The sequence below is a fragment of the Carlito syrichta genome, unplaced genomic scaffold, assembly GCF_000164805.1.
Source record: "Carlito syrichta isolate Samal-C Ts95f unplaced genomic scaffold, Tarsius_syrichta-2.0.1 Scaffold304388, whole genome shotgun sequence".
NCBI classification, from domain to species: domain Eukaryota; kingdom Metazoa; phylum Chordata; class Mammalia; order Primates; family Tarsiidae; genus Carlito; species Carlito syrichta.
In genome coordinates this window covers 210,387-222,224 of record NW_007248484.1, presented here as the reverse complement: position 1 = coordinate 222,224, position 11,838 = coordinate 210,387, and the positions used below count along the sequence as shown (strand labels likewise).

At 40.2% G+C, this 11,838-nt stretch overlaps 1 protein-coding gene across 1 annotated transcript in view; it reads right to left on the bottom strand.

The window, feature by feature from the left end:
* Positions 1-11,838, bottom strand: part of CENPI (centromere protein I) — a 65,666-nt gene extending 53,828 nt beyond the window's left edge. The window contains exons 1-5 of the mRNA XM_008059832.2: positions 11,739-11,838; positions 8,563-8,798; positions 7,211-7,348; positions 3,127-3,245; positions 2,731-2,838 (exon numbers count right to left, since the gene is read on the bottom strand). Of these exons, the coding sequence (XP_008058023.1) occupies positions 2,731-2,838; positions 3,127-3,245; positions 7,211-7,348; positions 8,563-8,785 (588 nt within the window). The 5' untranslated portion in view covers positions 8,786-8,798; positions 11,739-11,838. The remainder of the gene's footprint in view (positions 1-2,730; positions 2,839-3,126; positions 3,246-7,210; positions 7,349-8,562; positions 8,799-11,738) is intronic.

Sequence of the window (11,838 nt, the reverse complement as noted above, 5' to 3'; positions counted from 1 at the left end):
TACTATAAGGCTACAGTAATCAAAACAGCCTGGTACTGGTACAAGAACAGGCATATAGACCAATGGAACAGGACAGAGATTCCAGAAACAAAGCCTTAATTTCTCAACCACCTCATTTTGGCCAAAGCCTCCAACAACAACCACTGGGGAGAAGAGAATCTATTCAGTAAATGGTGCTGGAAAAATTGGCTGACAACATGTAGAAGATTGAAACGGGACCCCTACCTATCATCATACACAACAATTAACTTTAAATGGATCAAAGACCTAAATGTAAAACCTCAAACTATGAGAATCTTAAATAACGCAGTAGACACCCTTATGGAAACTGGAACTGACAACCAATTCCTGATCAGAAACCTAAATGCCCATACCTTAAGAAATAAGATAGACCTCATCAAAGAAATAAGAAATAAGATAGACCTCATCAAACTAACGAGCTTCTGCAAAGCAAAAGAAACCAGCAAGAGAGTAGGGAGACAGCCCACAGAATGTGAAAAAGTATCTGCCAACTGTGTATCTGACAAAGGCCTAACATCTAGGATCTACAAGGAACTCAAACATGCCAAAAGGAAAAAAATAAACAACCCCATTAAGAAGTGGGCAAAAAACATGAATAGACACTTCTCAAAAGAAGATATATGGGCAGCCAACAGACACATGAGAAAGTGCTCAGCCTCACTCATCATCAGAGAAATGCAAATCAAAACCACACTGAGATACCACCTAACCCCAGTAAGAATGGCCATCATTAATAAAACAAACAACCACACATGCTGGCAAGTATGTAGAGAAAATGAAATGCTTCTACACTGCTGGTAGAAATGCAAACTAGTACAACTCTTTGGAAGACGGTGTGGCAATTTCTGAAAGAACTAGAAATTGACCTTCCATATGATCCAGCAGTTCCCCTACTGGGAATATACCTGGAGGAACTCAAATAATTCTACAAAAAAGATACCCGCACACGTATGTTTGTTGCAGCTCTATTCACAATAGCAAAAACATGGAACCAACCATGCTGCCCATCGAAGATGGACTGGATAAAATGTGGCACATATACACAATGGAATCTTATGTAACCATAAAGAAGGACAAACATATGGACTTCGCAGCAACTTGGATGGATTTAGAGTCGATCATACTCAATGATCTATCACAGAAACAAAGAACAGAGTACCATATGTTCTCACTCATAAGCGTACCTTTAACAATTATCATAATACTATAAGAAAGGGATTGGCAGTAGAGGGAAACTGTCAGGGAAGGGAGGGTGGGATTGGCAGTTGAGGGAAACTGCTGGGGAGGGAGGGGGACACCTCATCAACAGGGGTACCTGCATAATCAATGTTTGTATACCTAACACTGAATTATACCCCACATCTTTATAATAAAAAAGAATATTTTAATAGCACTTTTAGAAAATTATGTCTATTAGCCTTTGACAAGTTTCTTAAGGTTTAGCAGCAATGTGGAATCTGAAACCTTCTCAATAAAAGCTTTGTACAGTATTCTATTAAAATTCATTGATGTAGCCGGGCTCGGTGGCTCAGCCTGTAATCCCGTGCTTTAGGAGACTGAGATGAGTGGATTGTCTGAGCCTGCGGGTTCGAGACCCGCCTGGGCAACTTGGCAAGACCTCATCTCTACAATAAATCAAAAAATCAGCCAGGTGTGGTAGCGCGTGCCTGTAGTTCCGGCTACTTGGAAGGCTGAGGCGGAAGGATCGCCAGAGCCCAGCAGGTCGAGGCTGCGGTGGCCAGGAGTGGCCACTGCACTCCAGTCTGGGTGACAGAGTGAGACTCCAACTCAAAAAAAAAAAAAATTCATTGATGTATCCTGCACTTTAAATGGATATTTTACCTATGTATGATTTTATAACATCATGCTCATTCATCTAGAAAATAGTGATTTACCGAGTTACACATAGCTCCCCAGTGTTGCCACATTTAATTATATATCTAAAAAATCACATTCATTAGTACTATCACAAATCTCATCAGAAAAGTCTTTTAAGTATCTGGAAGCTGTCAGGTTCACAGTGGCAGATACATTTCCAAACTGAATTTTCACTTGAATGCTCAAATTTTATCATTGGTAACAAATGTTGCCAGTTGTTTTCTTTTAAATAACAGGCTTGTTTTGTTCATTTTCAAGAAAATGTCTTCAGAACACCCAAGTCTGAACAACCATGGTTTGTATTTCAGTCACTTTCTCAAATTAAAATGGTGTTTCATCAAAAAAATAGGTAGTTTGGCTCACACCTCAATGACAAAAGTGTTTTTCCTCAGTACAACCACTAAACTTTAGTATGCAGAAAGGCTTTGTTTGTGCTTGCTATTTCATCACACAGAAGTTTAAAGACATGTCTCAAGGGTAGAGATTTAATAAAACTAATTAAGCAATTCTACTGTTTCATTTGACATTCTTAGGTGAAACTAGCATTTTTGCTTTTTACTGCAGTGAAGTATATAATGACCACTAGTACAGTTTGGTGCCACTGCCTTGATTCATGTTAAGGAGCTAGTAGTTTCACCCACCCTTGCTTTAACAGCATCAGTGCCAATATCAACAAAGTGGAAATGGCAAATAATACCTTGGTATTATTATGAAGATAATTTTGACTTCTCAGACCTCCCAAAAGGGTCTCAGGGAGCCCCAGGGGGTTTGCAGACCATTTTTGAGAATTTCTACTTGATTGGTGCTTGATGCTGCCCAATTTTTACTTACCAGTGCATCATCTTGCAATGAAGCAAAAAAGAAGCCATACAGCAAGTTAATTTGCTCCTTATGATCAATGAAGTCAAACATTGCAATCAGCCAACGATAAAAAAGTACCTATCGAGAGACAAAATGCCTATCTTTAGAGAAATATAACTGTACTAGTACAGAAGAGCTTAAGTCCTCCCTTGAGACTGTTTTAGAAGCTTCTAGCACAAAATAGCGTAATAGATTTTATTTCTCAGTAAAATTTCTGTTTCAACAAAGTCCCTGCATCAAGCTGTACTGTTCCAAAACTACAGGCGTTGCACAAAAGGCCACTGCCATTACTCCATAAGTGGCTCTTCCGTGCCAGTCCTGAAGTGGTTCTGAAGGACTCATCATCAAATTGTTTAAAAAGATTACCTTGGTGCTACCAGAACACTTGCCAACACAAAGCCAGGAGACTGCCTTAACCACAGAATCTTCTGATATTAGAGTTGCTGGAATCATGCACCTCAATATCCGTGTGTTTACAGTATTTCCTGGAAAGCAGACAAACTCTAAATTAAATTACATTTTAGTGTTTCAATTGTTTCTTTACTATCATTCACTCTTGGACCTAAAAATCTCACTTTATATTGAAGGCAATAAAAACCAACAGAATGTAATACTCAGTATCTCTCATCATCATTAAAAAAACATTGTTCAAAGCAAAAATGTATTTTTAACTACTAATATAAACTATAAAGCAAAGTATTTGGCCCAAATGTTTCTATTTAGAAGAAGGGATGAGTACAGCATTTCTTCTTGGGGTGATGAAAATGTCTGAGAATTAGATATTGGTGATGATGCACGACTCTGTGAATATGCTAAAAAACAATGAAATTTTTGAAGGATGAATTTTATGGTATGTGAATTATATCCTCCTAAAAAGTCTTTCAATCACAAGGAAATTGCAAAGATTTGTTTTTTTAATGGCACAAAAAACTGATTTATTTTAAGCTACTGACAGACATCTTGCATGAGCTGCTATGTTTAAGAATAACTATATTTGTATTTATATGTAGCAGAATGGAACAAATCTTCTTGGAATCAGCTGGCATTAATATCATTCTACACTAAGTCCAATCTTTCCACCTTGTTATCTGACCTCCACAATGTCTTCCCATCTGGTAATAGAAATAATGTTACAGAGACTGGCTTAGTATATACCCTATATCAACTTCTTTATTAAGGCCTCAAGAATTAAAATGTATCACATCAATTTCTAGCTCATCATTCTCTGGAGAAGAAAGGAAAGCAGTGATGGCAGGTAATAAATCACAAGAATAAAAATCTCTGCTTTCCACTCTTCTAGTTTCTTGGTTTTTTGTTTTGTTTTCTTTGCTTTTCTTTTTCATTTCCATTCAAGTTTACCATCCAAGTAACCCTTCTAAGTTTAAAATAGTCTCACCGCTGGGCTCAGTGGCTCAGCCTGTAATCCCAGTCCACGGGTTCAAGACCAGCCCAGGCAACTTGGCGAGACCTAGTCTCTACAATAAAATAAAAAATTAAGCTGGGCTCGGTGGCTCAGCCTGTAATCCCGCGCTTTGGGAGGCTGAGGTGAGTGGATTGTCTGAGCCCGCGGGTTCAAGACCCGCCTGGGCAGCGAGACCTCATCTCTACAATAAATCAAAAAATCAGCTGGGCGTGATAGCGCATGCCTGTAATTCCGGCTACTGGGAAGGCTGAGGCGGAAGGATCGCCAGAGCCCAGCAGGTCGAGGCTGCGGTGGCCGGGAGGGGCCACTGCACTCCGGTCTGGGCGACAGAGTGAGACTCCGACTCAAAAAAAAAAAATAAAATAAAAAAATAATAAAAAATAAAAAATTAGCCGGGTGTGGTAGCGCGTGCCCATAGTTCCGGTTACATAGAAGGCTGAAGTGGAAGGATCACCAGAGCCCAGCAGGTTGACGCCGGGGTGGCCGTTGAGTGTGCCACTGCATTCTAGTCTGGGCAACAGGGTGAGACTCCAACTCAATAAAAAAAAAATAGTATCACCACTAACACCTTACACATGTGCCAAATTCAATGGGGGAATTCAATACTGACTCTATTTTTACTTCCCAGTGACTTTTAAATTAATTTCTAGAGAGTCTAAAGTCCCGTTGTATCTAATTATGATGACATTTCTAGCATAACTGCCCCTAAATATATATTTCAACTTATCAAAAGAGCTGCATATAAAGATCTGGTAGGGATGAGGGACATCACAGGAATAACTAAAAGGGAGAAAAGAAATTAAGCAGACCACATTTGATCTCAGAAAAATTCAAGCTTAACAGAAAAATGAATAGTAACACTAGAAAACCAGACACTCTTTTTCAAATAGTGATATACAAGTTTTCAGAATCTGAGACATGCATTTTGAAGCACCTCAAGACTTGGAAGACATCATGATAACCTTCTAACCATTAATTTCTGAGATATCAAAAAAAGAAAGTCCAAAATAGAAAACACCTGTATATTTGATACATGTTTTAAGGGGAGATGGGAGGGACAGAACTGATCTTGATAGACACTGATCAGTTAAACATGGATTCCTGGAAATATATTAGAACCAAACAATCTGAAACCACCTACAAAAAAAAAAGCCAATTTTGGCCAGGCATGGTGGCTCATGCCTGTAATCCTAGCACTTTGGGAGGCTGAGGTAGGAGGATTGCTTGAGCCCAGGAATAGTTCAAGACCAGAATCCTAGCACTTTGGGAGGCTGAGGTAGGAGGATTGCTTGAGCCCAGGAATAGTTCAAGACCAGAATCCTAGCACTTTGGGAGGCTGAGGTAGGAGGACTGCTTGAGCCCAGGAGTAGTTCAAGACCAGTCTTGCCAACATCATGCCATTACACACCAGCCTGGGTTACAGAGTGAGATCCTGACTCAAAAAATTTTTAAGAGCCAATTTTATTAGGTCTAATTTAACTTTCTAAGAAAACATAGAGAACTAATCAGGTAAAAAGTAGAGAAATAAAATATGAGAGTCATATACTGAATTCAGTTAGTAAAGTGTTGTTACCTTAAAATACATACACACATACCTGCAAATATGCTGCTAGGATATAGACAAAGAAACCTAACATGCAAGGACCAATAAATATTTAGTATACAAAGCATCCAATTGGTTTTTTTTTGAGTCGAAGTCTCACTCAGTCACCCAGGCTGGAGTGCAATGGCATACTCACGGCCACTGCAGCCTCGACCTGCTAGGCTTCGGTGATGCTTCCCTCTCAGTCTTCCAAGTAGCTAGAACTACAGGCACACACCACCAAGTTGCTCAGGCTGGTCTCGAACTCCTGGACTCAGACAATTCTCACTCCTCGGCATCCCAAAGTGCTGAGATTACAAGCTTGAGCCACCGCGCCCAACCTAGCCTCCAGTTTTGACAGTTGTCTTAATTTCTTCTTTAAGTAGAAAAAACAGTAGCAATGTGGTACAGTATAAATACCAGAATGGGAGTTTAGAGATCTGATTAACCAAGCTCTGACATTAAGCAAGTCTCTTTAACCACTCCGGGCTTCTGTTTCTTCACATTTAAAATGAGGGTGTTTAGGGTCTAAAATATCTTCCAAGTCTGAATTTGGATGTGAGAAGGTTAAAAGGTTCTTCTCAAGGAAAGAAAATATTTACCAGGTGTTATTTCTAAAACCCTCCCCCAACCACCCTCACCACCACTGATGAACTTAAAACAGGAAAGGATGCATTTGTACAAAAGAAAAAGCATCTTGGCTGTTAAGGTCACAGACACTGGAATGAAGACAGTATAAATAGGGATTTGTCATAAGTAAAACTAGAGGAAATGAAGTAGACTAAGTGATCTTTTAAGGTGCCTTCCAGCAACATTATTTAAATTATTAAGTATAAGCCAGGCTTGGTGGCTCAGTCTGTAATCCCGTGCCTTTGGGAGGCTGAGGTGAGTGGATTGCCTGAGCCCGCGGGTTCGAGACCCATCTGGGCAACTTGGCGAGACCTCATCTCTACAATAAATCAAAAATTAGCCGGGCACGGTAGCACGTGCCTGTAGTTCCAGCTACTTGGAAGGCTGAGGTAGAAGAATCGCCGGAGCCCAGCAGGTCGAGGCTGTGGTGGCCGGGAGCGGCCACTGCACTCCAGCCTGGGCGACAGAGTGAGACTCCAACTCAAATAAATAAATACATAAATAAAAATAAAAATAAAAAAATAAATCATTAAGCATGTTTCTTAAGAAAAATGCTAAAAATGGTTCCTATGTATTTGGTGACAAGGGTCTAGGCATTTCATTTGTAAAGATATGTGGTAACTGGTCATTTTCAGCATATGCCACCAGAAATTTTTGGCTCATTAGGTAGTCTAAACACAAGAAAGGCCCATTTTATAATCTTACCAGACTGATAGTAAGAATGAAGAACAACTGATTCCAATAAACAATCTAATTCAAAGTCCAACAGGCAAAACTAATAGCAAACTGATGATAAATGCATTCTCTCAACATACCAAATTTGCCACTGAGTGCCACATTTAATAGAATGTCAATTCCTTTTGGAGCTAACCCACTCTTCCAAGCCACGTTTTCCACAGTTTTCAAGTGTTTTTCCAGGGTTTTATCTTTGCTCTGTGAAATCTTAATGGGACCTAAAAAAAGAAACAATATTAAGTAATGAGACCTTTAAAATTCTTTCAGGCTCAACAATTATAACTTGGGACTCTTTTTTTTTTGAGTCAGAGTCTCACTCTGTCACCTAGGCTGGAGTGCAACGGCACACTCACAGCTACCTCAGCCTCGACCTGCTGGGCTCAGGCTATCCTTCTACCTCAGACTTCCAAATAGCTGGCACTACAGGTGTGTGCCACTATGCCTGGCTAATTTTTTTATTTATTGTAGAGATGAAGTCTTGCCATGTTGCCGACGCTGGTCTCAGACCCCTGGGCTCAGGCAATGTTCTTGCCTCTGCCTCCCAAAGTGCTGGGATTACAGACATGAGCCACGGTGCCTGGTCACAACTTGGGACTCTTCAAAGGAATAGCTTTAAGTAAAAAATACCTTCCTACAGGCCGAGCACAGTGGCTCATGCCTGTAATTCCAGCACTTTGGGATGAGCCCAGGAGTTCAAGACCAGCCAAGGCAACATAGTAAGACCTCATCTCTATTTTTAAAAAATCAAAAAATTAGCCAGGTGTGGTGGCGTGCACCTGTAGTCCCAGCTACTTGTGAGGCTGGGGCAGAAGGATTGCCTGAGTCCTCCTGGTTGAGGCTGCAGTGAACCATGATTGTGCCACTGCATTCCAGCACGGGTGAGAGTGAAACCCCGACACACACACAAAAATGTCTTCCTAAAAACCATTCAAAGTCCTTAAAACTCAAGACTATTTAATAGCAATAACACCTTCAGTGAGGAAGACTGAATCATGCTTTGACATTCTTGTTCTAAACTAACTAAAAGCATTGAACTTAGACTATAACCTGTCTTAATACTAGGGCAGTGGTTCCCAAACTTTACCATACATTAGAGTCATTTAGGCCTTTAAAAACATACCAATGCCAAGATGTATCCATACTAATAAAATCAGAAAGTCTGAGAGTGGATGCCTGGCATCAGTTTGTTTGTTTTTTAAGATTCTCGGGTGATCTCAATATGCAGCAGTTTGGGAATCACTCTGCTAGGAAGATGTTTTGTTATCATGTCCTTAGTACCTAGCATACTAAAACATACTAAGTGTTCAATAAATGTCTGTGAAATAAACAAAATCATGAATGAGCAAAACCGTGTTTTCCTTTAAAATTCTTAAGAAAAAAGACGAATATTTTATAGAAATAGAACTTTCATAAGGAAATAATCCACTTTTACCTTTCTCAAAGTATCCCATTGCTATTTGCAGAGCATCTTCAGCTGCATCATCAGCATGCTCATCATCTTCCACTGAATTGTTTTGTACATGTTTTGAGATGTTCTTTGAGTCACTTGGATTCTGTTTTATTTTCCAGGCTAAAAGGCTGGTCTGATAACTATTACTACCTTGTGAAGTTCTGCTTTCTGCCTGGGTGTTCTCAACTCTCTTTTGCGACGACATGACTGTATATGCTCTATACAGAAACAAGTTTAAGTTATTAGTAATCAGCCAAACTGTCCCTTTTTCTCCAAAGACAGGGTGTATTCCCAGTACTGTACAGTATTTAGTACACAATACCTAGCATATACACACGCAGTAAGTTGACAACAATCCAGGAAACAAAACCTGTAAGTTAACTTTCTCAAAAAAAGGTTTTGACCAGTTCAATGTAAAACATCAAAGAATCTTAGAAGAAGACTAAGGGAACAATCTCCTGGACATCAGAATTCATGGTCAAGTCCTCAAAAGCAAATGCAGCAAACTCTAAAATTGACAGGTGGAACCTTCAAGTTTTTGCACAGCAAAATAAACCATCAAGAGAGTAAACAGACAACTCACAGAATGGGAAAAAATATTTGCAAGCTATGTCTCTGACAAAGGCCTAACCTCTAGGATCTATAAGGAACTCAAACTAATTGACAGGAAAAAAAATAATCCCATTAAAAAGTGGACAAAGGAGGCTGGGCGCAATGGCTCACACCTATAATCCTAGCACTTTGGGAGGCGGAGGTGGGTGGATTGCTTTGAGCCCAGGAGTTTGAATCTAGCCTGGGCAATATATTGAGACCGTATCTCTCTTAAAAAAAAAAAAAGAGAGAGAGAGATAGAGAAAGTAGGAAAGAAAGAAAAGGTGGGCAAAGGACATGAACAGATACTTCTCAAAGGAAAACATACAAGCAGCCAACAAACATATGAAAAAATGCTCAGCTCAAAGTATCAGAGAAATTCAAATCAAAACTACAATGAGATACTACCTCACACCAGTCAGGATGGCTATCAATAAAATGTCAAAAAACAACAGGTACTGATAAGGCTGCAGAGAAAAGGGAACACTTCTACACTGTTGTTGGGAATGTAAGCTAGTTCAACCCCTGTGGAAAGCAGTGTGGTTTTTTCTCAAATAACTAAAAATTGAGCTACCATACAACCCAGAAATCCATTTCGGGAATATACCCAGAGGAACATAAATTGCTCTACCAAAGACACCTGCACATGTATACTTTTACTGCAGCATTATTCAGAACAGCAAAGACATAGAACCAACACAGACTCCCATCAAAAGTGGACTGGACCTATGGCCATATCACTCTGAACGTGCCAGGTGTCTTCTTATCTCAGAGACCATCATTCTAAGTGAACAATCACAGAAACAAAAAACTGATTACTGCATGTTCTCATTCATAAGTGGGCCCTAAACATTGGTCACGCAAGCACAAAGGTGGGAGCAAAGAAAGCTGGGCACTGCTAAAGGAGGGAGGGAGGGAGAGGGACAAGGGCACACAACCACCCATTGGGTACCATGTCCACTACCTGGGTGGGATTAGGGAGAAGCCTCACTAGAAGCCCAAACCTCACCTTCATGCAACTTACTTATGTAGCAAATCTTCACATGTATCCCACGACTCTAAAATTTAAAAAAAAAAAATGTTTGAAGTCCTTGATCTAAATAGAAAAGGAGAGAAACAACTTGCCACAGTAACTTTCATCAGCTGAACTAGCCTTTCTTGGTGGAGGGGAGGACTAAGAGTATAGGCAACATAGCAAGTTCTCTCCTAGAATGGGTCTATCATGTAAGTGAATTCAAAACAAATTCATCTCGTTAGCTCAATCTTACTTTCTCTGCTCCTATTTTCCCCACATTTTCCTTGTTTTTGCTTTTAATCTGTATGTTCCTCACTTTGTCAGTGCTAAATTAAAACTGCATAGTTCAAAAGCCAAACCAGTGGCCAGGCCAGATTAAGCATTCTCAGGACAGAAACATTCCCTATTTATTAATCAATTTAATAAATAATTACTGAACATCATCTATATGTTGAGCACAATTCTAGTTATCAGATATAAAATAATAAAACACACAAGGTCCCTGCACTCAAAAAATTTACACTGGGGGAGGGGGATAAGAGTCAATAAATAAGTAAATAACTGATAGTGAATATAATACACAGTGATGTGATAAAAATGGAGGGTGGATAGGAAGTTACTTTGGAATAAGTGTTCAGAGAAAGCCTCTCTGAGGTGACCTTTAAGCTGAGATTTGAATGCCAAGAAGGAACCTGCCATGTGAAGATCTAGTGGAAGAGTATTTCATGGAGAGGAAGAAATGCTACGATCATAAAGCAAAAAGAGCTTTGTGAGTTAAGTAGCAGCAACACCACTGTGGAGAGAGTGGAGTGAAAAAGGTAAAGAGTAGTGATAGATGAAGTAAAAAAGGTAGCCAGGAACTAAATCATATTGGGACTTGCAGGCCAGAGTAAGGTGTTTAGATTTTGTTTGTTTTTTGGTCAAGGTCTCACTCTGTTCCCCAGGATGGAGTGCAATGGCATGATCATGGATCACTGCAGCTTCAAACTACTGGGCTCCAGCGATCCTCCCGCTTCAGCCTCCTGAGTAGCTGGGACTACTGGTGCATGCCACCATGCCCAGCTAATTAACTTGTTGTAGAGACGAGGTCTTGCTATGTTGCCCAGGCTGGTCTTGAACTCCTGGGCTTAAGTAATCCTCCCGCCTCAGCCTCCCAAAGTGCTGGGATTACAGGCGTGAGCCACCATGCCCTGCCTAGGCGTTTGGATTTTATGTGTCATGGGAAACCATGTGGAAAAAGGGGTAGGTTAGCAAGGGAAGCAATACCATCTGATTTAGCTGCAGTGCAGAACCTAGAACGTTAAAGGCCACGGAGTGGCAAGAAGTCAATTAAAAGGCTATTGCAGAAGTCCAGAAAAGGGACGACTGTAGGCCTAAGGTTTACAGAGTAGAGGTGGGCAAGGATTTGATTCATAATATATTTTGGAGGTAGGCTGGTCAGCCTATGATAAAAGAATTGGATGTAGATTAAAGGGAAGAGGAACCAAGAATGACATTTAAGTGTTTGGCTTCAAATGGGAAAAACTAAAAGAATAGTCAGAATGACACTTACTCAATCCCACCTCCCTAGAACAGAAGAAGTCAGAGCAGGAGTAATATGTATGTCCAACCCAGAGGGAGGATCCAGATTCGAGTTGTTTCGTAGGATCCTG